This window comes from Telopea speciosissima, chromosome 8 (genome assembly GCF_018873765.1).
Source record: "Telopea speciosissima isolate NSW1024214 ecotype Mountain lineage chromosome 8, Tspe_v1, whole genome shotgun sequence".
NCBI classification, from domain to species: domain Eukaryota; kingdom Viridiplantae; phylum Streptophyta; class Magnoliopsida; order Proteales; family Proteaceae; genus Telopea; species Telopea speciosissima.
Genome location: NC_057923.1, coordinates 45,557,315 through 45,585,209, shown reverse-complemented (window position 1 = coordinate 45,585,209; position 27,895 = coordinate 45,557,315). Strand labels below are relative to the sequence as shown.

General features: G+C 42.1%; 2 protein-coding genes across 2 annotated transcripts; one reads left to right on the top strand and one right to left on the bottom strand.

Moving 5' to 3' along the window:
* Positions 1–63: 63 nt before the first annotated feature.
* LOC122672337 lies at positions 64–4,855 on the bottom strand. The gene is made up of 3 exons (XM_043869828.1): positions 4,231–4,855; positions 4,051–4,128; positions 64–164 (listed from the first exon to the last, which is right to left on the bottom strand). The coding sequence occupies exons 1-3, from the start codon at positions 4,853–4,855 to the stop codon at positions 64–66; spliced, it is 804 nt and encodes a 267-aa protein (XP_043725763.1).
* A 17,378-nt stretch (positions 4,856–22,233) lies between these two features.
* On the top strand, positions 22,234–27,588 carry LOC122670539 (RNA demethylase ALKBH9B-like). The gene is made up of 6 exons (XM_043867464.1): positions 22,234–22,476; positions 22,691–23,146; positions 26,284–26,369; positions 26,458–26,768; positions 27,108–27,179; positions 27,273–27,588. The coding sequence occupies exons 1-6, from the start codon at positions 22,302–22,304 to the stop codon at positions 27,559–27,561; spliced, it is 1,389 nt and encodes a 462-aa protein (XP_043723399.1). The 5' UTR covers positions 22,234–22,301; the 3' UTR covers positions 27,562–27,588.
* The last annotated feature ends 307 nt before the right edge of the window (positions 27,589–27,895 follow it).

The window sequence follows — 27,895 nt, the reverse complement described above, 5'->3', positions numbered from 1 at the left end:
CTTGAAAAGAATAAAGAAATAAGTGTCTTTATCCAAGTGTCCCAGTGGCACAGTCATCAAAATCTAATCAACTTCATAGATCGAAGTCACCGACTGCACGTCAGCAACACCGAGCAAAATATATCCAAGAGAAAGAGTCACAGAGATTTCCACCAAAACATCACCTGCAAAGTATTTAAAAAGGTTACTCAAAGAGGGGTAAGGTCCATTGAGCCCAGTGAGGGGATGGGAAATATACAAACAATAACACATAGTCCATGATGCATGAATTAATTAACAATATTAGCCACCTAGCAAGCATGTCTAAATCACTAAGTTCTTGCTACTGCAACAACTCAGGAAACATCACAGATCACTTATCTTATCACCGCGATGCAACCTCAATTGTTACCTTAGGGCCCACGCCAGTCAAAGCCACCCGTCACCCAGAGGCAAACCCCTATAACCAATGGTCATCCCTGATCGGGCCTCGTATCACTTCTCAGCACACAGGGAGCCTTGGTTACCCAATACCTAAACCCCTATTGGTAAGGGTCGTAGCAAGGGGAACATAACCCTAATTGAATACTATATGAACTATCGTGTCAAGAAGTATTCCGGGTGCATCAACGTCCCATACCATCTAGTACCCAGGTACCAGCATGACACGGCGCATGATAAACTATATAATAATACTAATCGTATGATGCAATATGATACTATCGTATCGAAAAGGTATTTCGGGTGCATCAATGTCCTATACCATCTATCACTAGGCTTCTAGCATGACACAACGCATGACAGACCAATTATAAACATAATGAAGACATTAACAAGCCACATTCATAACGCATACATTCGCAATTTTCACAAACATGGTTATAATAATGCAAGAATAAGTATGCATGAGAAATGGCATACAAGCATAACATAATGCAAAACACTCTCAAATTAAATCAAATCCACACCCAGTCACCTATTAGTTCGCGATTCATTTACTAGGGTTCACCATCGATCAACGTATGATAAACCTCACCATAAGAGTAATGTTGCCTAAAGAAGCGCAGCAACGCAAGTTAGGTAAAGTAGGAGGGTCCCAAAGGGTCTCCAAAGGTTAAGTTTTAAGGAAGGATAATATAGTCTAAGTGGACTCTTGAGTGGAGACACAATGCCTAAGTCCAACCGGGGAAAAATACTCCAAAAACCCAGGATCAGACTCTTGAGTGGATTTTGGTCTGGCTCCACCTGCAAACAGAGAAGGAGAGGATTCTTGTTGTAGTTTCTGGCCTGGGTCCACCTGCAAACAGAATAGGGGTTGACTCTTATGGTGGTTTCTGGCCTGGGTCCACCTCTCTGCTGAATTCGAATTTCCTAAGGTTTGAGCTTCCCAACTCGTATGGGTTTATGTCATGCCCCCATCCCGTTAAGAAATAAACTAATAATAAAGGGGTGACTAGAACGACATGTGTCATCCCATAAGTCTACCAGCATCACGATTGCAGTGTCCCAACACATAGTCTTAGTCTAATATGAAAATACCATAAAATTTAGAGTACAAAAGGTAAGGAATATTCCATTTCCAACGATCGTAAAAGAAGCGGAAGCATTTACAGTAGTTACCTCATGTTCATACGACTAACTGATACATAAATAGTTTGGATGGGTATCCCGAATGACCATAGCATAACTATCCCAAAACAAGTATAACAATAAATGTTTATACAAGGCACGCGACCCCAAAAAAATAAAAGAAGGGAACAAGTCCTAAGTATCAATACGGCCCGTAGGCGCAGTCGTCACAAGGACACCCATCACCGTGCTCCTTGGTCACGGCCTCAGGGTCCTCTGTACCGATATCATCGTACTCCGAGGCCTGAACCTCGAGTCCCGTAAAATAAGCATCTCCTGCAGCATCATCTAAAAAGGTGTGCACAAGAGGGGTTAGCTCCACTGAGCTAGTAAGGGGGAGGAAAAATGCACAAACACACAATACAAAGCAACAGTCTCTGGTGCATGTGATTATTAACATATTTCCACCTAGCACACAATTCTAAGTCAAGGGTATATGCTACTATAATAACTCAGGACACACTGTGGGTCCTTCCATTCTCACCACAGGAAATCCTTAGTTATTACCTTGGGGTCCGTGTCGGCCATAACCTTATGCCACCCAGAGGCAAACCCCGATAACCATTACTACCCCTATCCTGGCCTCTCAAACTCTCCACAGGTGGCAAGTGCTCTGGCTACCCAACACCTAAATCCTTGTTGGTAAGGGTCGTAACATAGGGAACTGGGCCTAACCACAGATATACTACATGAATCCTATCGTGTCGAAGGGTACATCCGGGTGTGTCAACGTCCCATTCCATCTAACACCCGGGTACCAGTACAACACGGTGCATACAGGCAAGAATGAGATGCAATATACAATTCCACGTATTCTGGGATTCCGGTGCCAGTACTTCCCGGTACCGTAACCCAACACAAAATCCATTACATCCTAATCATCTTCATCATCATCGAATAAAAATAAATATAAATATGCAGTCATACTTGAATGATAATGTAACAATATAATCCATAAATGTATAAATAAGCAATAGTAAATAAGCCCAAACAGTCATCCAAACCCACTCACTGATTACTTGAATTAGGAATTTGATTAAGTGTAACGATTCCCACACGAGATCACCCCCTAGTACAAGTATTGGCGCCTACGGAAGTGAATAAGAGTGTGAGAGAGTGTAGGAGAGGCCTCAATGAAAAGCCCTGTGGTTTGCATAAGTTATAGGCCTTGAAAACCATGTCGGAGGCAACGTCGGACTCAGCAGGCTTGCCTCCGACCTTAAGTTTGACCTTTCCAGTAGGCTCAGACCACATCAGACTCACACAGACTTGCCTCTGACCTTGAGTCTGACTTTCTTGTAGGCTCATACCACATCGAAGGCAACATCGGACTCACACAGAGCTCTGCCTCCGATGCAACCTAAGTGATATTTCAAGGTCTTAAAAGCCCGGGGTTGTCCCATTTGGTTCTCTAAGCCTCAAGGGACTAGGGAGGGGTGTCTTGGAGTCTATTTGGGTCTTAGAAACACCCAACATCCAAAGATTTAAGGGAGTTTAAAGGAGCCAAGTACTCCAACTCCAGATTTAGGGTTCCTAGGTGGTTGGAACCTTTGGTCAAGAGACCCAGTTGGAGATCTCAAGGGATGTAAGGAAAATAGGACAGCATCCTACAAGGGGAAACCAAACATGGTTCAAGCTAACCCTTGGGGTTTCAAAAAGGAAAACCCCATCTTGGGGCTGCAACCAACGAACCACCCAAGCTCAAACGAGCAAGGGGGAAGAGAGAAAAAGGGGGGAAACGAGCACTTGGCTTACCTAGTTTGAGGTACACACGATGTGCCCTCTTTAAAGCTCCAAACCCAGCAGCCGTTTCCTTCTTCTTCTTCCCTTCCTTCTCCTTGCTAACCCTCTCTCCTCATAACTCCCTTCTCAAGCATGGTTAGGTTAGGTAGAAGTGAGCCAAGACTAATGAATAGTCCTACCCTCCTCTCTCTAATAAAAAATCACCTTTATTGGCCTGTTTGGATAATGCCTCATAAGTGCAACCTAGGGTCTGTTTGGGTAGGGTCAAACATGGCAGGGCACCAATAGCACCTTAGCCACAGGGTCTCACCCACAAAAGTCCTTGTCAGCAGCATTGGATACAAGGTCAGAGGTAGCCAATAGCCTTGTATCCGATGCGAGTAGGAAGGTGGTTCCCACCATAAGAGATTAGGGCCTTTGGACCACACTTCGAGGGCTTTGAGAGGGCAGTAAGCACACAACAAAATTTGGTCAACTACTTAACCCTGACACGTCAAGGTGCAACTTCCGTGATCCTGAAGAGTTTTCCTACTGTGACGCTAAGTTCATCACCAAGTAAAGTATCTAAGTAAGGTGATACGGGGTGTACCGTCAGATACTCCTCACTCTTGGGACTGGTACTTGGAGGGTAGTCGATAAAGTCACCGTCGATGAATTTCCCCTACTCTCGGTTGAGGAATCTTTCCTCGACTGGCAAACCCGTGTCGAAGTCAACAATCTTGTAGCTTGGTTTGACCACCATTGTGAACAACTCACTGGCATATATGGCAGCACCCTCTACACGTCACAAGGATAAAAGAAAGAAAATATTAGGATACCGGGTGCGGGTATAACATTCTCCCCACCTTACAAGAAATTTTATCCTTGAAATTCGCATACCCTGTAGGTAACCCAGAGAAGGGTACTTTTCCCACATCTCAACTTCAGCTTCCCAAGATGCTTCTTCTTCCGGGTGATTGCACCATTTCACCTTCACATAGTGGATAGGTCGATTACGAAGGTGAATAATCTTACTGTCTAGAATCCTTTCAGGCTGCTCCTTGTAAGACATATCGGCTGCAAGCTCTGGTGGTTTTTGTGATAGAACATGACTTGGGTCATGAACGTACTTCTGTAACATTGACACATGGAATACGTCATGTACCCCTTCCAAGGATGGAGGGAGAGCTAACCGATAAGCCATTGGTCCGATTCGTGCCAAGATCTCATATGGTCCGATAAACCTCGGACTCAGCTTACCCTTCTTGCTAAAACGCATCACCCCTTTAGTAGGTGACACCTTGAGAAACACCTTGTCACCGACTGTAAATTCCAAATCCTTTCGCCTCAAATCGGCATAACCCTTCTGTTTAGATTGGGCTGCCCTGATTTGTTCACGAATTAAGTTCACCTTCTCACATGTCGCCTGGATCAGCTCGGGGCCAAGGATTTGCCGTTCACCTACCTCATCCCAATACAAGGGTATTCGGCACTTCTTTCCATATTGTGCTTCAAATGGTGCCATACCAATGGCAGCTTGGTAACTATTATTATAAGCAAACTCGATGAGCGAGAAATGCTCATCCTAGCTGCCTTGCAAGTCAATGGCACAGGCCCGGAGCATATCTTCTAGAGTCTGTATGGTCTTCTCCGATTGCCAGTCTATTTGGGGGTGAAAGGCTGTACTAAAATTCAATAATGTGCCCATAGCCTTCGGGAACCCACCCTAGAACTTGGATGTAAACCTGGGGTCACGGTCGGAGATGATACTTACTGGGACTCCATGTAGGCGAACCACATTATCAATGTATAAACGGGCCAGCTTATCCATCTTGTAGGAGACTTTCATAGGGATGAAGTGAGCTATTTTTGTCAATCGATCAATAACAACCCATATGGCATCAACACCCCTAGGGGTATGAGGTAACCCAGTTACGAAATCCATAGTAATATTCTCCCATTTTCATTCAGGGATGGGTAATGACTATAAGAGGCCATGGGGTCGCTGCCTGTCCGCCTTTACTTGCTGACAAGTGAGACATCTTGCTACAAACTCAGCCACGTCCCTCTGTATTCCACTCCACCAATAGTTTCACTTCAAATCCCTATACATTTTTGTGCTACCTGGGTGGATTGAATAAGGGGAGTCGTGGGCTTCTGCCAGAACTGCCTTTCCCAACTGAGCATCACTAGGAACGTATAGCCGGTCTCTAAACATGAGGACACCACCCTCTGTCAATGTAAAGTCCAGATCTCGTCGTGTGTCTCCTCGGATCGCCTCAATAATTTCTTAAAATTTTAAATCAAATGTCTGAGCTGACTGTATCCTCTCCACCAGCGTTGATTGGACTGATATGGCTGCCAAAGATAGAGTAACACCCTCCACTAGTAACTCCAAATCCATCCTTCTTGCTTCCTCGATCAGTTTCTTGCTGACAGCCAAGGATGCCAAAGATAGGGCTTGGGATTCTGGCTTAGCGCATCTGCCACCACATTTGCCTTACCCGGGCGATAATGAATGGTGCAGTCATAATCCTTCATTAGCTCCAACCATTGCCTCTGTCTTATATTAAGCTCCTTTTGTGTGAAGAAGTACTTGAGACTCTTGTGATCACTGTAGATCTCGCTTTTCTCACCATACAGATAGTATCTCCAGATCTTCAGAGTAAAGACCACAGCTGAAAGCTCCAAGTCATGGGTTGGGTAGTTCTTCTCATAATCCTTCAGTTGTCGAGAAGCATAAGCAACTACCTTCCCATCTGGCATCAGAACGCATCCAAGGCCCATCTTCGATGCATCACTATAAACTACCATTCCCCCAGTACCATTAGGAATGGTGAGTACCAGAGCGGAAACCAACCTCTGGTTTAGTCATTGAAAACTCTCCTCATACTCATCTGACCACTCGAACTTCACTCCCTTCCGGGTCAGTCGAGTCATAAGAGCTGAAATTTTTGAGAAGTTCTCTATAAACCTCCTATAGTAGCCAGCTAGGCCTAAGAAACTGCGGATATCTACCACACTCTTGGGAGTCTCCCAATCAACTACCAACTTGACCTTGCCTGGGTCCACTTCAATTCCCTTGGCAGAGACGAGGTGCCCAAGGAATGCCACCTGCTCTAGCCAAAATTCACACTTACTGAACTTGGCATATAGTTGCTTCTCCCTCAGGCGCTGTAGTACTAGGCGGAGGTGATCTGCATGCTCTTCTTCACTCTTGGAGTATATCAGGATGTCATCAATGAAGACAATGACATATTTATCCAGGACATCATGAAAAACTCGGTTCATCAACTCCATGAAGGCGGTCGGGGCACTAGTCAACCCGAATGACATCACTAAGAATTCATAGTGACCATAGCGGGATCTAAATGCTGTCTTGCTAATGTCACTGTCCTTGATTTTCAATTGATGGTACCCCGATCGAAGGTCAATCTTTGAAAACACCTTGGCACCTTGTAACTGATTAAACAAGTCATCAATCCTAGGTAGAGGGTATCTGTTCTTGATCGTAAGCTTGTTGTGCTCACGGTAGTCGATGCACAACCTCATACTACAGTCCTTCTTCTCCACAAACAAGACTGGTGCTCCCCAAGGAGATACACTAGGTCTAATGAAACCCTTCTTCAACAGGTCTTGAAGCTATTCTTGTAGCTCCTTCAATTCTATTGATGCCATCCTGTAGGGAGCCTTAGATACTGGGGCTGCACCCGGTGCTAGGTCTATCATAAACTCCGTCTCACGGTCCGGTGGCAACTATGTCAAATCTTCTGGAAAGACATTCGAAAAGTCCCTTACCACACTTATCTCATCCATAGGCTTAATCTTAGCTTGAGTATCCACCACAGAGGCTAGGTAACATTGGCATCCTTCATCTAATAACTTCTAGATTTGAAGGGAAGAAATGATAGCCTTTTTGGGTTTCTCTTTTTTAATACCCTTGAAAGTAAATTCTATACCCTCTTCTAGTTTGAACAGGATCTTCCTCTCTGCGCATATTAGATTGGCACCCTGAGCGGACAGCCAATCCATACCCAAAATCACGTTGAAATCCTTCACATCCAACACTATCAAACTTGTCGTTAACCCGCGATCACATACACGTACTGGGCAAAGAGCATAAACCGTGTTGAGTTCAATCTTAGTACTCGTTGGTGTACTAACCATCAGATTCTGGGCCATTAGCTTTGGTTTGATCGGTATCTTCTTAGCAAAAGAGGGGGAGACAAACAAATGCGTCGCCCCCGAATCAAACAACAAATAAGCTGGTTGGGAACAAACAGAAATCATACCTAAAGACACCAAAGCAACTAATTATAGCAATAACACCTACATGCATGCAACACCTAAGAATTGAGTGTGATACCTGTGATGACACCTGGATCCGCATAGGCTTCCTTATTGGTGACTGAGTACACACGCCCTTGAGTCTTGCTGGTTGTAGAAGGAAGAGGAGGGCGAATGGTTATCTTTGCTTGAGGTGCCTTAGAAGACACAGTTGGCTGAGAGTTTCCCTGACGGGCACGGGGGCAGTCTCTAATCATATGCCCGACCTCATTACAGTTATAGCACGTAAGAGTTTGAGTGCCATAATGAGGGGTTGTAGCTGTCTTGGGTGCCTGGGCTGCATCAGGTTTGCGGTACTGAGTCGGAGAGGTGGTAGAGTAGGATCCCCTTTAAAACTTACCGGGACCCTTAAAACCGGAAGGACTCATGGGCCTTTTGCCAGCTTGTACGGCCCTGTAATTCTCCCTCTGCTGGTCTTCGATGACCTTGGTGGCTTGCACCACTTTAGCATAAGTGGGGTACTTGTGAAGCACCACCGAAGTGCTAATACTGTGCCTCAAACCTCTCTCAAACTTTCTTACTTGGACATCCTCGGCCTTCATGTGCTCCGGGGAAAAATAGAAGAGATCCTCGAATGCTTGTTGGTAATCAAGGACAGACTTAGATCCTTGACTTAAGGTCGAGAACTCCATCTCCTTCTTGTCACGGAAGTTCCGAGGGAAGTAGTTCTCAAGGAAGGCCTCGGTAAATTGTGCCTAAGTAGCATTAGGGTATTTGGCCCAAAAGTTCTCCTTGGATGAACGCCACCAAGCATCGGCGTCGCCTCGGAGTTGGAACATGGGACACCTTATCTTGTCTAGGTTATTGCATTGTAGAACCTCAAAGATCCTCTCAAGGTCTCTGATCCAAGTCGCCGGAAATAAGGAGTCATGAGGCATCTTATAGAAGGTCGGGGGCGGTGCTTCTGAAATTTCTCGGACAACTTGGGCTAGGGGAACATCAGCAGCAGGAGCCGGTGGAGGGGAAACCACACGTATCGGAGGGGGCACCTGTTGCCTTTCCCTACTAATGTCCCGGAGCTGATCTGCTATGGTCTGCATGAAGAGGCATTGTTCCCTCTATGCTTCCCTATGCTCTCCTTGCATGGCTCGAAGCATATTACTCAATAGGGCGGCGGCATCCGCACTATTGGTGACTGGAGGGGGCACCGGTAAAGCCGCACTCGATGTGTCCCCATTATTGTCTCTCGGAGGGAAAGGGTTCCCATTCGAGCAAGTGTTAACCATGACGAGCACCTGCTTAAGTTTGGGATTTCCACGCACCGTTAGCACAAACTAAACAAAAGAAAGGAAAACAAGACATCTCATCAACGATGCATCCACAAGTCAACCCTAAAGTATGTTGGAGAAGACAACATTAAAGTATAAGGAAGATTTGAAGAGAAAAACACAAGAAAAATCAACCCAAAAACAGATTCTGGGTGGGTCAGAGGCAACATCGGAGGCAGTCACCCTGAGTCCGACCTTGAGTCCGACCCAGCCTGAAGCCCCAGCCTGAAATTCTGGCCATGTAGGAGGCAACATCGGATGCCTCCAACCTTGAGTCCGATGACCCGCGAGGTTTAGTCATCAAAAATTTTTTTTTTTTACTAGTTTGGGCAAAAACATGAGAGGGCTTTAGTAAAAAATACTACTGCTCTCTCTTGTTTGTTTATGGGCCAAGGTATTGAAGCATTCACTTAGGAAATTGGTCATTCACTCACACTCGGCCATGACCCTGCAGATTTTATGAAATTTTATTAATTAAAAAAAAAAAAAATTTATATGATGAGGATTAATGGAAGGGTTTCTGTATATGCATAGGCCCTAAAGGCTATTCATGTTCTCTGTTTGAAATGCCCATAACCCCTCCTTACATGAGTTTGGTAATGAGATTGCTTCACTATTTTTAGCAAAATTTTGAAAGGGCTTTCTCAGCCTAAACATATATATGTCTTGTATTCTTCTTCTTTTTTTTTTTTTTTTTTTTTTTGTCTTTAGTTGGTTGCTTGAAGTTTCACAGTGTTGAAATTTGCCCCATTTGCTGTATTATGTAGTTGGGCATTTGATTGAGCATGAGAGTGTGATATAGGGGAATAATCCCATATCTACAGTAAGCTTTGTTGTTGTATTTTAATAGGGTGCCACTCATTGGGTTTGGGGAAAGTAACCCAAATGTGAGACAATCCAAATGTTTCAGTCTATATGGTTGTTTATCCCCCTTTTTTTTTGAATTGGTTCAATGTAGTGGTCCCATGCAATTGCCCTTGTTTGGTTTTAGTCTTATGTGTTTTTTTTTTTTTTTTTTTTAAAAGAACCCTTTCTTCTATGTGGTTCTAAGATTGAGGAAGGCTAGAAATACCCCTGCTCCAGCAATTGCGCCTGCAGCTTTTGACCCTGACTGGTTTCAGTCCCTAGAAGCCCAAACCCTATACCGGCAGCACCTCCGGATGAGGGAGATCCTAGAGGGCAGAGACATTGCGGTCAGTGAGCTCGAGGCATACAAGGTGAGGGCCAGGTTAGAGGCATTGGGGTGGAGTGCCATGCTCGATCTCCCTCAGTTCTATTATCCCAGGTTGGTGCAGCATTTCTACGCCAACTTGAGGATTGAGCGCGAAGATACTCCACACTGTCGGATCTACAGTTATGTGAAAGGAGTGGAGATATCCTTTTATTCTCGGCAGCTGAGTGAGATCATTGGAGTGTCCATTGGTGGGGTCTTGACTTACCACCAGTCCCATGATGATGCGAACGATTTTCTTAGTGCAAAGGGGTTGGAGGAGCTCTTTCTAGACCTCACGAGCGGGGCCCACCATAAGAGGGTACCGGAGACTCTTTACGGCAAGTCCCAATGGATTCTTAGCTGTCTTGTGTCAACCAACGTACTGCCGAAAGGAGGGCATTGAACAAAGCCTCCTATCCTTGTGAGTTACTTCGCCAACTGCCTCAACAAATCCAAGCTCGTGTGTCTTCCCTTTGCCATCCTACGGACCATGGCTTACCCGCTGGCTTACCTAAAGCTCATTTGCCCTATGGATAACTCCTTACGAAGATCTTTGAGCGGTTTGGGGTGAAACTAGAGAATGAGCTGAAGCTGATGTTTGATGAGCTCCCGCTCGACCAGCGATCTCTTGGCCGTATGGGTGTCAAGACTAACACTTACAGTGACGGGGAACCTCTTCCTCCTATGTTGATTGGTGGTACAAGCACCCCTCGCCCCCACGGCATCGATGTGGCATCCTCTTCTTCAACACCTACTCCTTCCATGAGTGACATCGACAGGATCCTTGCTGCGATGGGACAGTTACGAGTAGACATGACCCAGGGTTTCGCAGACATTCATGAACAGCTTGTCAGGGCGGACCAACGCTATGATAGGTTGGAGAAGGAGGTTCACGACATTAACGCCTATCTATATTACGAGGGTGATGATGAGGACGAGCACGAGGGTGGCAGTGATGCGATGGAGGACTAGGCCTCATCACATCAATCCCATCATTGACTAAGTTAATAGTTCCAGCCTTTACTTTCTTTGGACAGAAGTAGACATTTAAGTATGCAGTTGCAGGTTGTAGTAATTCTCTTTGGTGATGTAAGTACTACTGCAGTTGATGTCTGGAACAATTGGCTTTGAGGGAACATGTATGTATATATATCTATATCTTTTATTCCCACAGTTATCCTCATCATTTGATATTATGTTTCTCTTGGAGGTTTTTTGCTTAATCTTATTTATATAGGGTAACTCAGGCGTTTTTGATAGACTGTGTTGGTGCAAAGCATGATGCTCTGATACCATGTTGTCATGCCCCCATCCTATTAAGAAATAAACTAATAATAAAGGGGTGACTAGGACGACACGTGTCATCCCATAAGACTACCAGAATCACGATTGCAGTGTCCCAACACACAGTCTTAGTCTAATATGAAAATACCATAAAATTCAGGGTATAAAAGGTAAGGAATATTCCATTTCCAACGATCATAAAATAAGCGGAAGCGTTTACAGTAGTTACCTCATATTCATACGGCTAAGTGATACATAAATAGTTTGGATGGGTATTCCGAATGACCATAGCATAACTACCCCAAAACAAGTATAACAATAAATGTTTATATAAGGCACGCGGCCCCAAAAAATAAAAGAAGGGAACAAGTCCCAAGTATCAATACGGCCCGTAGGCGCAGTCGTCACAAAGACACCCATCACCGTGCTCCTCGGTCACAGCCTCAGGGTCTTTATACCGATATCATCGTACTCCGAGGCCTGAACCTCGAGTCCCGCAAACTAAGCATCTCTTGCAACATCATCTAAAAAGGTGTGCACAAGAGGGGTTAGCTCCACCGAGCCAGTAAAGGGGAGGGAAAATGCATAAACACACAATACAAAGCAACAGTCTATGGTGCATGTGATTATTAACATATTTCCACCTAGCACACAATTCTAAGTCAAGGGTATATGCTATTGGAATAACTCGGGAGACACTGTGGGTCCTTCCATTCTCACCACAGGAAATCCTCAGTTATTACCTTGGGGCCCGCATCGGCCGTAACCTCATGTCACCCAGAGGCAAACCCCGATAACCATTACTACCCCTGTCCTGGCCTCTCAAACTCTCCACAGGTGGCAGGTGCTCTGGCTACCCAACACCTAAACCCTTGTTGGTAAGGGTCGTAGCATAGGAAACTGGGCCTAACCACAGATATACTACATGAATCCTATTATGTCGAAGGGTACATCCGGGTGTATCACCGTCCCATTCCATCTAACACCCGGGTACCAGCACAATACGGCGCATACAGGCAAGAATGAGATGCAATATACAATTCCACGTATTTTGGGGATTCCGGTGCCAGTACAAAATCCATTACATCCTAATCATCTTCATCATCATCGAATAAAAATAAATGCAAATATGCAATAATGCTTGAATGATAATGTAACAACATAATCCATAAATGCATGAATAAGCAATAGTAAACAAGCCCAAACAGTCATCCAAACCCACTCACTGATTACTTGAATTAGGAATTTGATTAAGTGTAATGATTCTCGTACGAGATCACCCCCTAGCACAAGTGTTGGCGCCTACGGAAGTGAATAAGAGTGTGAGAGAGTGTATAAGAGGCCTCAATGAAAAGCCCCGCAGTTTGCATAAGTTATAGGCCTTAAAAACCATGTCGGAGGCAACGTCGAACTCAGCAGGCTTGCCTCCGACCTTGAGTCCGACCTTTCCTGCAGGCTCAGACCACATCGGAGGCAACATCGGACTCACACAGACTTGCCTCCGACCTTGAGTCCGACTTTCTTATAGGCTCAGACCACATCGGAGGCAACATCGGACTCACGCAGAGCTCTGCCTCCAATGCAACCCAAGTGCGATTTCAAGGTCTTAAAAGCCCAGGGTTGTCCCATTTGGTTCTCTAAGCCTCAAGGGACTAGGGAGGGGGTGTCTTGGAGTCTATTTGGGTTTTAGAAACGCCCAACATCCAAAGATTTAAGGGGGTTTAAAGGAGCCAACTACTCCAAGTCCAGATTTGGGGTTCCTAGGTGGTTGGAACCTTAGGTTAAGAGACCCAGTTAGAGATCTCAAGGGATGTAAGGAAAATAGGACAGCATCCTACAAGGGGAAACCAAACATGGTTCAACCTAATCCATTGGGTTTCAAAAAGGAAAACCCCATCTTGGGGCTACAACCAACGAACCACCCAAGCTCAAATGAGCAAGGGGGAAGAGAGAAAAAGGGGGGAAAAGGGCACTTGGCTTACCTCGTTTGAGGTACTCACGATGTGCCCTCTTTAAAGCTCCAAACCCAACAGCCGTTTCCTTCTTCTTCTTCCCTTCCTTCTCCTTCCTAACCCTCTCTCCTCATAACTCCCTTCTCAAGCACGATTAGGTTAGGTAGAAGTGAGCCAAGACTAATGAATAGTCCTACCCACCTCTCTCTTATAGAAAATCACCTTTATTGGCCTATTTGGATAAGGCCTCATAAGTGTAACCTAGGGTCTGTTTGGGTAGGGTCAAACATGGCAGGGCACCAATAGCACCTTAGCCACAGGGTCTCACCCACAAGAGTCCTTGTCAGCAGCATTGGATGCAAGGTCGGAGGCAGCCAGTAACCTTGCATCCGATGTGAGTAGGAAGGTGGTTCCCACCATAAGAGGTCAGGGCCTTTGGACCACACTTCGAGGGCTTTGAGAGGGCAGTAAGCACACAACAAAATTTGGTCAACTACTTAGCCCTGACACGTCAAGGTGCAACCTCCGTGATCCCGAAGAGTTTTTCCACCGCGACGCTAAGTTCGTCACCAAGTGAAGTGTCTAAGTAGGGCAATACGGGGTGTACCGTCTGATACTCCTCACTCTTGGGACTGGTACTTGGAGGGTAGTCAATGAAGTCGTCGTCGACGAATTTCCCCCACTCCCGATTGAGGAATCTTTCCTCGACTGGCAAACCCGTGTCGAAGTCAACAATCTTGTAGCTTGGTTTGACCACCATTGTGAACAGCTCACCGGCATACATGGCAGCACCCTCTACACGTCACAAAGATAAAAGAAAAAAAATATTAGGATACCAGGTGCGGGTATAACAGTTTAAGTTCGCAAGGACTGGGGAAAGGGTCTTTAAACCACTTAGGGTCATAATACCCTACCCTTATCAAGGGGTTGCTGGGTTCAATGAGTAAATCATTTCAAATTATCCAAATCTAGGGTTTCTCCATCAAGAACCCTAGATCTAAGAAATAGATTTCAATAAATGGTGAAGAGAGGTCTTAGAGGTGAGCTTTAAGCCCCCAATAAGGTAGAATACCCAATCCATAAACATCCTTGGGTTCCAAGTGGAACCCTAGGTCAAAACCCGCAACCTCAACGGCTCCTTTCCCAAACCCAAAAGAAATAAAGAAGAGAGAAAGAGAGAGAGAGAGAGAGAGAGACTCAAGGACCTACCTGAGCAAAGACAGCAAGACACCAAGGTTGACCTCCACGAGCCCTAGCCTTCCTCCAAACTTCTTCCTTCTCTTTCCTCCTTCCTCTCTTTACTCCAATGATTTAGATAGGTTAGATAAGTTATGACCATTAAATGGTCATGACCCTTATTTATAGTTGGCTTTAATTAAGGGCATATTTGGTTTGACCACATGACCCCAAAACCCCTATTTGGTCTCAAGTGGGTCCCTAGGCACACTTTTAAGGCCTAACACAAAATATAAAAGAAGAGGGTGGGGCCTACCATGTCCAGGGACACAACGACGAAATCCGAGACATGGGACAAGTGGGTCCCACAAGACCCTACCCAAAATTAAGTCTTACAGCAGAGGTGGATTCACCCCTATGAGTCTAGTCTAGGGTCCAACCCTGTTGTAAGAGGGTAAACCAAGGGCAATAATCCCCGGGCTTTGGCCCACCTTTCTAGGGTTACGAAGGGAGCACGTACACATGATATTTAAGGATTAAATGCTCATCTTCATGCGGTTACATTGCCCATCAGATCGAAATTCCACCCTTTTATTCCAGTTATCCCCTGGACTACCACGGCCCAAGGTCATAGGTGTTGACCGTTGGCAGCGTTGCAACATCTACCATTGAAAGTTCAACGTGGCCCGAAGAATTAGAGTGTAGTTTGAGTGCGGGTATAACAAGTTGCATAATAGGTTAATTAGGTTATACATGTAATTTAGAATCAATCCCATTAAGGGTTTCTACCCTAATTCAGTTGTACAGGGTATTAATTAAGTTTCTCATTGGATTTAGAATCAAAACTCAGCAAAAACAAGGCAAAACAGAGTTGACAACAACTCAGGTTGATGTATGGGGTTGATCCACATCGACCCCAGTGATCGACCTGAGCCTGCAGTAGCTAAATTGACTTTTAGGCTTTTAAAGATCATTCTCAGGTTGATGTCTAAGGTTGATCCACATCGACCCTAGTGATCGACCTGAGTCAGTAGTTGCAGTTTTTTAAAAGGGAAAATTGGGGGTTTTGCATGGTTCGATCTAATTATCTCCAGGGATGAAAATCAAAGTTGAAATTAAGCATTTACAACCTAATTCTAGGTTTAGAAGGATGAGAAATTGATGATCCAAACATGGGGATTGGGGCATATGCATGGTTGGGTTTAGTTTTCCAATTACATCAATTCAACAAGCATGGAGTTAGATGGTTACATCCTAACTCCAAAATAGAATTTAGCACTAGGTTCATAGGCCTAGGAAGAGATTAGGGGTAGGAAATTTAGAGTGGGTTTGGCATGCATGATTGGGGTTGGGTTTCCAACTACATATATTCCAGTCAAATCTGCAAGCATGCTAGTTAGATGATTCAATCTTAGTTTAAATCAGAATTTGTACATGGTTTTAGGTCTAGGAAGAATAGATGAAGGTATTTGGGTAGGTTTAGAGATTTACCTTGAAATTGGAGGCAATAGGTGAGTTTCATAGCTTGGGTTCACTCCATTCAAGCAGAACGATGGAAGAAGAGGCTTGGTTCAGTAAGAGTTTGTTAGGAATTAAAGAACAATTCAAGATGGAAAAGAGAGTGAGGATGAGGATAATTCCTACCTCAGTTCAAGAGTTGAGAATTCTAATCCTCCTCCCACTCCTTCAATCTCTTCTTCTCCTCTTCTCTCAACAATTTTAGCTGAGAATTATGAATTTCAGAATGTTTTTAGGATTTTATATTAAGTACCATAAGGGCCCGTTTGGCTGCAATTGCCAAATCACATCATTTTCCCGATTCTAGTGTACACGAGCTGTTATGCAGGTCCCGCTTAACTAAATTGTTGGGGAATTTCACCCACTAGGTTCTTAGGACATGATAACAAGATCCCCAACTCATGGCACCGGGCCCCACACTCACGGGATAGAGATTTACGCAGCATAGTAACTCAGGTTGATTACTTAGGTTGGTCCGGATCAATGTAAGTCAATAGTTGCTGAAATATCAAAAGGAATTCAGAGATTTCCACATGGTTTCCCTAATTACTTCTAGAGATGAAATCATAGTTCCAATTTGAGCATCTACCCCTTAGTTTAGGTTTAGATGATGGGGTTTGATGAATTAGAAGTGGGATTAGTCATGCATGAATGGAATTGGGTTTCCACTTACATTTATTTGAATACATTTAACATGCATGACTAATAGATGATCACATCCCAGCTTGGTTATGAATTTGGTATTGGGTTTTAGTCCAAGGAAGAGGTAAGGAAAGAATTTAGAGTTGAAACAAGAATTAACTTACCAAGATTGAAATTGGGTAGATGGTTCTTGAACTTTTACAGCCTTGGATTCTCCTCTGCAAGCTTAACTCAAGAATTCTAGGTAGGTGTAGGTATCCCAAGCCTTCCCCCTCTCTTCTTCTTCTCTAACATGTACTTGGTCAATGCACCACAAGGCACTAGCATCTATGAGCTCCGGTTCAAGATCTACAACCAAAATTCGAATTTGCCCAGAATTTTGGGCACTGGTGTGACACGTGCTCCCCCATTGGCCCAGACGCTTGTGTAGAGACCATGCGACCAAGTAGAGATCTCTTGCCCTTAATTTATTTAATGGATTTGGTTCAACATTTTATTTATCCATTAAAAGAAAAATAAATAATTATTTTACTTTCCCTTTAAGATTATGCTTCTGGGGATGACAAAAAATACGTTTTCCCCTTTTACCCTTAATTTGATGCACACTAGGACAGGAAGTTGGGATTCAAGTCAACTTGGAGGAGAGAGAGAGTCCGACTCTCATTAAGAATACAAAGGGGGGCTCTTTAGAGCCCCACATATATAAACAACACAGGAGAGGAGCTAGAACCAATTTTTTCTGGCTCCCCTCCCATGGCCAAATTTCTCTCTCTCTTACTCAAGTCTAGAGTTGGAGATTAGGGTTTAGTGAAACCCTAGTATTGTTGAAGATTGGAGTGTTTGGTTTTGAGAACCTTGGCAGCACCAAGAAGGTTCTAGAACATCCTTTCCGATGTGCTCATTGGAGGAACAACCATTATCTGGAGAATAAAGAGCAAACACTCGAGGGTTTTTGGCTTAGCAAATCTTTTTAGTTTTTGTTATGGAAAACTTTGATTAGTAATCTTGGGATGTGAAAGAACCCAAATCGATCTTTTCCGTTGCGCATTTAGGTATGGTATGGTTTCACTATTTTTTATTCTTCGTCCCAACAAATAATCGGCAATATTCATTGGTCCAAGTTACCAGCGTGAAACATGCCCCATCCTTCTCCCTAATTATTTTTTCCGTAAGTGTTTTTGTGTGAGAAAGAACGATGCCATACTGCATAGCATGCACTAGCATCTCCCTATGAATATCTCTTTCTTCTCTGATATGAAATGATATATTTGGCTCCTGCTGTGGGAGGAGAGAGAAAGACACAAGAAGCACTAGTGTATGCTACATAGCCGGACAGCTTTCTTACATCAAAACAAACGTAGCCTTTAGTTATAGGTGTTCCTCTTCCCTGACACTTACCCCTTTAGGCCTAGTGTAGCAAAATGATCTTGTGAAAGCATCAGAGAATTACTTGACTTGCAAAGGGCAAAAAAACAGCAAGGTTGAAAGTTCCTTGTCAGATGGAAAACCATCCCAAACCTTGATCGGAATTTGGAACACCAGCAATATTTTTTTTCCTCAATTAACTCATTGAAAGGAGAAGGGAAAGGGGAAATGCCTAGATCTACCAAATAACAAAAAGATTTACAAGAGATTAGTAAGTAAAAATTACTTTTTACAATCACATGTTAGGATGTTAAAAAGATTCACCAAATCCTGATAAAAGTAAAAGATTATTATAAAATACCTAAACTACCCCCAACATCCTTCTCTTTCTTCTTTCTTTCTCTCCTTGCAACTACTCCTGCTTCCTCCCTCCTCCCTCCCCTGCAACCCCGCCCCATCCTCCTCCCAGCAAACCCCCCCTTGCATCACCACCGCCACCACCCCCTCTCTCCCCCGCAAACCCGCCCCACCCCCACCATGCTCCCCTTAATAAAATGACACCCCTTCCCTCTCTGTCTCTGTCATAGACACAACCCCTAGTCTCTCTCTCTCTCTCTCTCTGTGCACACTAGGGCCTGTATATATGATATTCAAAACCAGTTCCAGTTATACTCAATCCCAATGGAAGGAATTTTAGTGAATTCAATTACCTAATCGCGGCTGGTGATTTATTGTGTAGTCACCCTAAACATGACGACTAAAAGAGAAAAACCAACAAGTTGTTTACTGAAGTTAGTCATTAGTGTCAGGTCTCTTCCGCCATTATATTTGGTGATTTTGGTTACAAAAGAAGAGAGACTGTCGTACCGTTTTGGAATCTATTAACAAGAAGAAAAAAAAATTCCATTTTCCAATATTTGGGAAATGGGTGTCTAAAATTTGTTAGGTTGTGAATTTTGCTCTTATTGCTTCAATCGGTTTGAAGTTAACGCTAGACTTTCTAATTCTCTCATCTTCTCTTACTACCACGGTTAATCATCACCAGATCGGACTCGGGATTGGTCAAGGCTGTTATCGATTCGCGATACTGATCTGGATTTGAGTCAATGAGGCTGAAAATTGGGTTTTGCTGGATCGGTCCTAGAATTGGCCAGTATTTATAAAAGTAAGAATTAAAATAATTTAAGAAAAATAAGAAAAAATCCAAAAAAATCTATCAACCCCTCCCCCCCAAAAGGGGTCAAAATCCCAAAAATTTCACGGGTATCGGATTGGATTTGGGTGATCCAACAGAGTTGATTGATCCACTAAAACAAGGTTGGATCGATCTAGGCTGATACCGATCCAATCCAAGATTACGAACCATACTTGCTACAACGGTCCTTGCTCTCTCTCTCTCTCTCTGTGCCAGTTCCTCTCTGTGCCACAGTTTGAGGAATCGATATTGGATTGGTTGGATCGCCAATTCATATAAGTATTTGCAAAGACCAACGATAACAATTCTTGATCGATCTCGTATTGATGAATTGGTATGAAACAAGGGTAAAACCATACAAAATCCAACTTTTGAAGAAAAAATATGGATAAATCTAGGATCCAGCTCCTCTCCAGGGAGCTCAGCACCCAGGGGGTATCCAAGGGTTGGGTTGTGCCGCTCACATCTCAACACACGTCTGGACGTGCTGGGCTCCCTGGAGAGGAGCTCAATCCATAAATCTGTCTTATCTGGACCGATACAGACCAATCTGAATCCATATATCCCAAATTCCCAATCCAGATTACTAAATCTATGCTCTGTTCATGCAAATAAGGAATTTACAAAAATCGTATTAAAGATGTTTCCCTCACTTGATTTGGGGGGACAGAAACGAAATCAAACAGCAATAATAAAATCATTATGAAGAATTAAGAATACTCTCTAGTAATTTTCCTCTAATGATATTACTTGAAATTTACAAAAGTATAATTAATTAGTAATCTAAAAGAATTTGATTAATCTACTGGTAAAGAAAACGAAGTTTCACCCATAAATAGAAAAAGATTGACAAAAAAAAAAAAAGAGACATAAACTCTCCTAGACTCCTTGCAGGACCCCATAAGCACTAGGACATGATTTTGCGATTTCGACTTGGAATGGGAGTCTGTATTTATTAAACCAAACCGCCGTAGAATCTGGAATTGGTCAGAAATAGAAATCTTATGGAGAAAGTTTCCTATTATTGCCCTGAAATTTTGTAGACAAATAGATATCATTGCTCACATGTCAAAAAGTTTCAAGCTAAATAGAGTTTTATATGAGGCAAAATAAAAACATTGAAAATCTAGATGAAGAATGGAATCCAAATAATTTTGCTTTAGTGGCGAAAATACCTTCCACATTGTTGTATGTAAACCTATCTTTAAATTGCTCAAGAAAGACTAATCAAAAGAATGGAATGAACATTGCCAAGAAGACTTTGATAAAATAAAATAATAGTTGATGAATCTGTCTATATTGGCATCGCCTACTAAAGGGAAGCCCCTGTTGTTTTACCTATTTGTGACGGAAATCTGAATGGGCCGATGTTGTATTGCTCAGATGGACAAAAAAATCAAACTATATATTATATGAGTATGAAATTTGTGAATTATGAGATTAACTCCTCTAATATGGAGAAGACATACACAACATCGAAATCTACTTAATCTTGTGGTTAGTTTAAGAAAAGACCAATTTAAGAAGAAGAGAGGAGAGGACTAGAAATAGATGTTTTTTTTTTTTTTTGTTTTTTGGTAGACAGGAGGGGCATCCGACTTTAGGCCGACTAAATCCCCCCTGGGTTCGTACATGACCCCCCGCGTCACGCACGAATCGGGAGCTTCTGGGCCCTAGTGAGCCTCAGGCGGGTGGCCCCAAGAAATTATACAGCGGCGAAGGTTTGATCACAAGGACTAGAAACAGATGTTGGCCATAGGCATGGTGGTTCTGTTAGGCCAATCATTGCCAAGTCTAGATCGGGAGGGAGGAGAACAAAGATCAATTGAATGTTTATTCTTTTTCGGTGTATTGGATTGGTCTAAGAAACACACTCAAGTAGATAGAGTGGTGTGCTTTTTTTCATTACGGTTGTTATTTCTCGACAACACAGTGGATTTGGATCATGTAGAGTCAAAAAGGAGAAGTGAGATTGGGTTAGGTGGCATGATCAATAACTAACTTTGGGGATTAAGTAAATCTTTTCAAAATTAAAACTAATGAATATAAAACAAATTTAAAACTTACTTATCTTGTAATTAATTTTCTTATCTAGTGAATCTAAGAAATTTCCCCTTATTATTATTGTGGTGTTAAAAAGAATCTATTAAAAAAAAAACTTATCACATGTATTTCTTATTTTTTTTAAATATTTTTATTAAGTATACTATTTTTTTCTTGATAAAAAATGTTTATTGATTTATTTTAAAAGTTCAATTAAAATTTAAAAGGACAAAAGAGAGAGCTGTCTGATCACGAGCCCCTTACTAATATAGGCCTATAGGATCAATGAGAGTGCACACAAAAGCATCAACATGAATGAAAATTTTTTATTTCACGAGGATGAGACAGTAATTTCGTATACTCATTTGTAAATTAGACAACATAGCATCATTGTAGTTGAAAATTTTTATTTCTACGAAGTTGGGAGTTAGGACTGTAATTTTTATTTTTTTGGAATAGTAGGTATCCAGCCTTTGGCCGACTAAATCCCCCAGGACTCATATATGACCCCGCAACACCATAAACTGTGAGCTACTGGGGCTCCATGATCACCGAGGAATTTCCACTCAAGCAGGTGGCCCCAAGTGGGAGGCAGAGTGGAACTCAGTAATTTCACATGCTCATTGTACAACAGAAGTGTTCTTTGTTATGTACTTTCACCCCACCCATGTGGTTGGGCGCATGTGTCTGGGCGTAGGATTGCGCACCCGTGTAGAGAACATCGGCCCTTAAAATAGAAACAAAAGAGAGCCCTAGATTGAGTGAGTTATCAAAACGATCTTACCAAAAAAAAAAAAGTTACCAAAACGAGAAAACCCTAGCTCTGGGAATCTTGATTACTAAATTAAAGGGGAAAGCTTTTTGAAAAAGATTAAAATCATCGTCTTGATTACTAAATTGAAAGAGAAAGCTATTGGAAGAAGATTATAATCATCGTCTGGAACTTCAGCAGCAGCAGAAGAAGAGATATGGCGAAAGAAGGTATTTCTGGCGAGAAAGTGGTAGCTTCCGGCGACTATGAGGCTCTTTTAGAAGGTCTTCAGCAGCTTGGTCGACGGCATGAGATCCTGGAGATGTTATCTGAAGGGCTCTGTACACGGTGCAGGGGTTTGTTGGAGAGTCGCTTTAAGAATCTCTGTAATGGTAACTCTTCTTCTTTTGTAATGTAAAATAAAGCTCCTTTCTGATAAAGAAAAGGAAAATCTTGGATTTGATTTAACTGCTGCTTCCACTAATCATGTCTGATAATAAGCTTTTGAACGAATTGATATTAGGTCCCTGGAGTGTTCATGTGTTTTAACTCTTAGGATTTTCAGTATTTCTTTGAGTTTGTTTAATTTTATTGGTCCACTTGCAGGGAAAATTGATATGACATCATCTTCAAATGTTAATTACTCTAGGAATACGGATGGTTTCTGTTCTGTGGATTCATCGAGCGTGTCTTCACCAGGGAAGAGACTCACATTTTCGAGAAAGAACTCTCCTTTGCATGAGAACTCTGCCCAGAGCTTAGTACAAACTCCAGAGCCCGTCCCTTCTGCGATGAGTTATACTGATTCCTCGCCGGCATTGATAATTGGACGACAACATTCATTGGATGAATCTGAAGTATTAATTGGTAATGAATTCAATGACATGTCAAGGGTTAGTAGGAAGAAAGATTTTGTGCAAACAGAGAGCATTAATGGGAGGCCGGTAAATATAATAAGAGGACTTGAGCTTCATACGAGGGTTTTTAATGAGCTGGAACAGAAGAAGATCGTTGACTATGTCTATAAGCTACAACGTCTAGGACAGGGAGGGCAACTTAAAGGTATCTATATCCTACTATCTTGGTTTCCCTTTTGTCCCTGAATTTGGTAGCATGCCTGTTAATATAGTTTGAGGTTGTTAGTTTTCTTAATGCGAGAAATTGCCAGTATTCTATACAATAGAGTTGCATAACTCTAGTTCATGATGTTTGGATTGAAGATAGAACAAGAAATGATAATTCCTCTAATTACCCATAAGTTTGACTAAACATGTGACAAACCCAAGATCAATAACAAATACCTGCAATAGAAGAGAGACGGCAGAGAGAGAATGTGCTGAAAACCACGATAGGCTCAGTTTATGATCTATCGTGGTCTCTTCCCCTATATTTATAATCTGAATAACTTACAAGCATAGCATAGTTTGAATAGGAAACTAACTTAAGATAGGAAAGCAACTAACTACTAACTCCTAACTCCTACTAACAACCAAAGACTTAACGTAATAAAGGAAACCACGATAGGGGCATTCCCTCTATCGTGGTACATATCTTAACACTCCCCTTCAAGCTGGAGTATACATATATCAAAAGAAAGCTGCAGCTTGGACCAATGAGAATAGAGATTTCCATTGCAATCTCCAAGTGATGCGGAAATCGGGTCCACATACCCAATTGGGTTCGGTGTGGACCACCCAAGTACACAATAGGCAATAACAAGGGTTAATGGCAGAACTGTAATTAACCAGATATGTCCAAAGGGGGTACTTGGTAGGTAACAGGGTGCAATCTGGTAAATAATGGCTGTGGAGAGTGCCAACCTTTAGACTAAGAAAAACATTTTGCTCCAACAAAGGAGGATGTTGAGGGCTCACAAGTCACAACAAATGAGGATTAGGGAAAGTGTCCCCAACCTTTGGACTAAGAAAAACAGGGGTGGTAACCAGTAGCTTGTGGGAGTTCAAACTCATTCCATAGAACTCAAACAAACGATTTCTACAACTCAAATCTAACAGTAGGAGTGTGACCAGATGTGTTCTTCCTTAAGAACTCACTGTTCCAGAAAGGGTTTGATAAACTCCCTGGATATAAGCAGCGGCAAACAAGATAGCAGCAAATCAGAAACGAAAATAAATCAGGGATAGCAGCTAGTATGATCAAAACAGCACAAAACCCTTCTTTTTTTTTTCGTTCTTTTTCTGGCTTGCAGAAACCTTCCCTCTTCACAGACTTGCAGAATTTTTTTTCCTCTTCTGTTTTTTTCTTCATGGCTCTAATACTGTGTGACAAACCCAAGATCAGTAACCAATACCTGCAATAGAAGAGAGACAGAGAAAGGAGAAGAGTGGAGAGAGACCACAGTGAGAGCATATGCTGAGAACCACGATAGGCTCAGCTTAGGATCTATGGTGGTGTCTTCTCCTTTATTTATAATCTGAATAACTTACAAGCATAGCATAGTCTGAATAGGAAACTGACATAAGATAGGAAAGCAACTAACTATTAACTCCAAACTCCTACTAACAACCAAAGACTTAAAGTATAAAGGAAACCATGATAGGAACACTCCCCCTATCGCGGTACATATCTTAACAAAACAGATTCAACTATTTAAAGTAGATAATCAAAAAAAAATTCCATCTATTTTCCACTCAAGACAATAGATATCTAACTTTACACTTCCAAACAAATAAAAAATTGAAGAGTTTCTAAAAAGAAGTAAATTATATGGAGCCCAGAAAATCTCAAACTACATCGATCAAGAATCAACTATGTAGATCAGAAAATAAATCATATGGAGCCCAGAAACAACTAATTTGCATTAAAATAACGGATCCGAGATCAGATAACAGCAAAGAAAATTGATAAAACGTATAATCTCTCTCAGACCTAAGGATTAAGATGGACTGTCAGAGTTGAGTTGGTTACCAAGATGCTTGTTGCACTATGGAGTCCACAATTTGGTGTGCATTGGTCATTTCATTGACTTCCGGCTACTTACAATATTGTTCTACCTTACTGCCAGTTACCGGTTCTTTGGATGTGAGGTTGAAATGGACTGGAGGGTACATGATGAGTGGAAGCCTTTTGTTTTCTTCCCTCTTGCAAGGCAATCAAATGAGCCCTTATTGTTGATATTTATACTTCTATCACGAACATCTTTCATTATGGTGTTTGACTTATGACAGGAACATTTAAAGGGAAACTATTGCATGAATTGCTCTGCTTGTATGCTGCAGATTATACCATGTTTACCTTCTCCACAATCTCTTTGTTTGTGACCTAGAATGGTGCATAAGTTCTCAAATATTGTCGTTTCTAACTTGACAATCAACAATGCAAAACTGTACTAAACTGGGAAATGTTTTTGCCAAATCAACTAGGTAGGTGGTGGATCAGCTTGTCATCAGTTCATGGTCTAAATTCCGAAGAAACAACCATGCTAATTTAATCAACCTACGAAATTGTTAGGAGGATAACATTACTTGGTCGGCATCTCTATATTGTTTGTTAACATTAAGAGGCTAGAACATTTTTCAATGCAATATATGATAACAGTAGATAAAATTTTTCTTTGACTACTGCTTCAACATGCCTAATGCTGGAATTACACTTTTACAAGGATTTAAAATAAAGGAAAAGTTCCTTTACTAGGCCCCATCTTCAAAGGGATTCCTACATGGTCCACCATTTTGAGCCACGTGGACTGATGAGGTGGCAATTCTGACCATTGGATAGAGTAGAGACATGATCTGTATCAGCCACTTGTCAAACTTCAGAGCCTAATTCAATCAAATACCCTCCTATGTATTGGCATGCTTCCCCATGTATGTTTGTGCAAGCCCACAGTACTCCGGCCACTAATGTGCACTCTCCTATAGTACTTGATTTTCAAATTATTGTTCCACTTGGAAACTTCAATTAGGCTAAAACTTGAGAATTGAGCAAAGGACCTATAGATCTACCCATCCACAAAATTTGGTCACCATTTGATCTGCGATGCAGCAGATTTTTGGGGTTGTTTTGCTAAGGCTTCCTAATTGGAGCATGTAGGAAACATTTACCAATATAATAAATGTTCATCTGAACTTTTCTTTGAAAGTACCAACGCTTTTATTATCTTTAGGTACTGGTTGAAGTTACATTTTTACCAGAATATGATAAATGTTCGTCTGACCTTTTGTTCAAAACTTTCCCAGCACGTACGTACTCAGAGCCTAAGAAGTGGATGCCTGGTAAAGGGCGAGTTACAATTCAATTTGGTTGTTGCTACAATTATGCAGTGGTAAAATTTCATTCTCTGCAAGTCTTACTTGCTTTTGTTTTTTATTTGTTTTTCTTTCACACTATCCTCACAAAAGTTTCTTTGACAGGACAAAAAAGGGAACCCTCCTGGTATAATCCGAGATGAAGAAGTTGATCCCATGCCTCCCTTGTTCAAGACCATGATCAAGAGATTGGTTAGATGGCATGTCCTGCCCCCGACATGCATCCCAAACAGTTGCATTGTTAACATATATGACGAAGGGGACTGCATCCCTCCTCACATCGATCACCATGATTTTCTCAGACCTTTCTGTACTGTATCATTCCTAACTGAATGCAACATACTGTTTGGTTCAAACCTGAAGATTGAAGGCCCTGGAGTATTCTCCGGTCCAATTGCCATACCTTTGCCTGTCGGGTATGTGAATTCTCTCAGATCTCAATTTTTTTATTATTATAGTGAGTGAGCCTATTACAGTAGAATGATTTGGGTGGAAAACATGCCTCTTGTAACTACCAATTGCCATTTATTTTATTCTTTTCCTTTCTGATTTTTAATGAAAAAATTAAAGAGAATTTCATATGTTATTGTCATCAAATATTTAAACACAGTTTTATATTAGCGTTTATACCTTTGACTATATTATTTGGTTCAGTGTTTAATGGTAAAAACTATTGGAAGATTGAACTGGGGGTATATTGTAGCCAACTTGGTTATACCATTTGCTTATGGTATTCTATGATATTCGTCTTGCAGATCAGTACTAATCTTGAATGGGAATGGTGCTGACGTAGCTAAACATTGTGTTCCGGGTGTGCCTGCCAAAAGGTAGTATTATGATTACATCAAAACTTGAAGCCTGATCGTGTCTCCTAAGTGGGAGAATGTTGTATTATTTACTAACTAGTTTTTCCACTGCAGGATCTCCATCACATTCAGAAAGATGGATGATAGCAAGCTGCCATTCAAGTTCAAGCCTGATCCAGAGTTGCAGGGCCTTCAGCCTCTTTCTTACTCTTTGATGAAGTCTCCACTTCAGCAGGTTCCACATCGAAATCCTATTTATCAAAATAAGCAAGCTACGAGCAATGAGTCTGAGGGTCATTTGGAGACAGCTGCCAGTTCTTTTCACCTTGTTAAACAAGATTTTCCCCCACTTGGTGGCTCAAACTCAAGTAGCAGATCAAAACCTAACAAGAACAGGTCATAATGACGGAATATTTATTTTTTATTGACTCTCTTCTTTTACTGTACTGGGTCCACCCCAAATCATTTATTTTGTATTAACCCATGTATTAACATAGGAGTAGTTTTTCTGTGTCTTTGTTTTTGTTGGATCATGATTTAATTAGGTTATTTGATCAAAGATTTAAAGCTTAGGAATAAATTGTTTGAATAAATTCACTCTCCTCCAGTATTGGTTTCAGTTTCTCATACATACTCTACAGTTAGCAATATAAAATCCTCTGTATTCATTATGCAAAATTTATTCCCAGTTAGTAACCCAGCCAAGATTCAATCACATATCCGGCCGAACCCTTGAT

Coding starts and splice junctions, on each gene's coding strand:
- LOC122670539 (XM_043867464.1), top strand. CDS start 22,302: ATGGCGAAAGAAGGTATTTCTGGCGAGAAAGTGGTAGCTTCCGGCGAC. Junction 23,147..26,283: donor ACAGGGAGGGCAACTTAAAG/GTATCTATATCC, acceptor AAACTTTCCCAG/CACGTACGTACTCAGAGCCT. Junction 26,769..27,107: donor GCCATACCTTTGCCTGTCGG/GTATGTGAATTC, acceptor TTCGTCTTGCAG/ATCAGTACTAATCTTGAATG.
- LOC122672337 (XM_043869828.1), bottom strand. CDS start 4,855: ATGGCACCATTTGAAGCACAATATGGAAAGAAGTGCCGAATACCCTTG. Junction 4,129..4,230: donor TTCTCTGGGTTACCTACAGG/GTATGCGAATTT, acceptor TGTGACGTGTAG/AGGGTGCTGCCATATATGCC. Junction 165..4,050: donor GATTGTTGACTTCGACACGG/GTTTGCCAGTCG, acceptor AATACTTTGCAG/GTGATGTTTTGGTGGAAATC.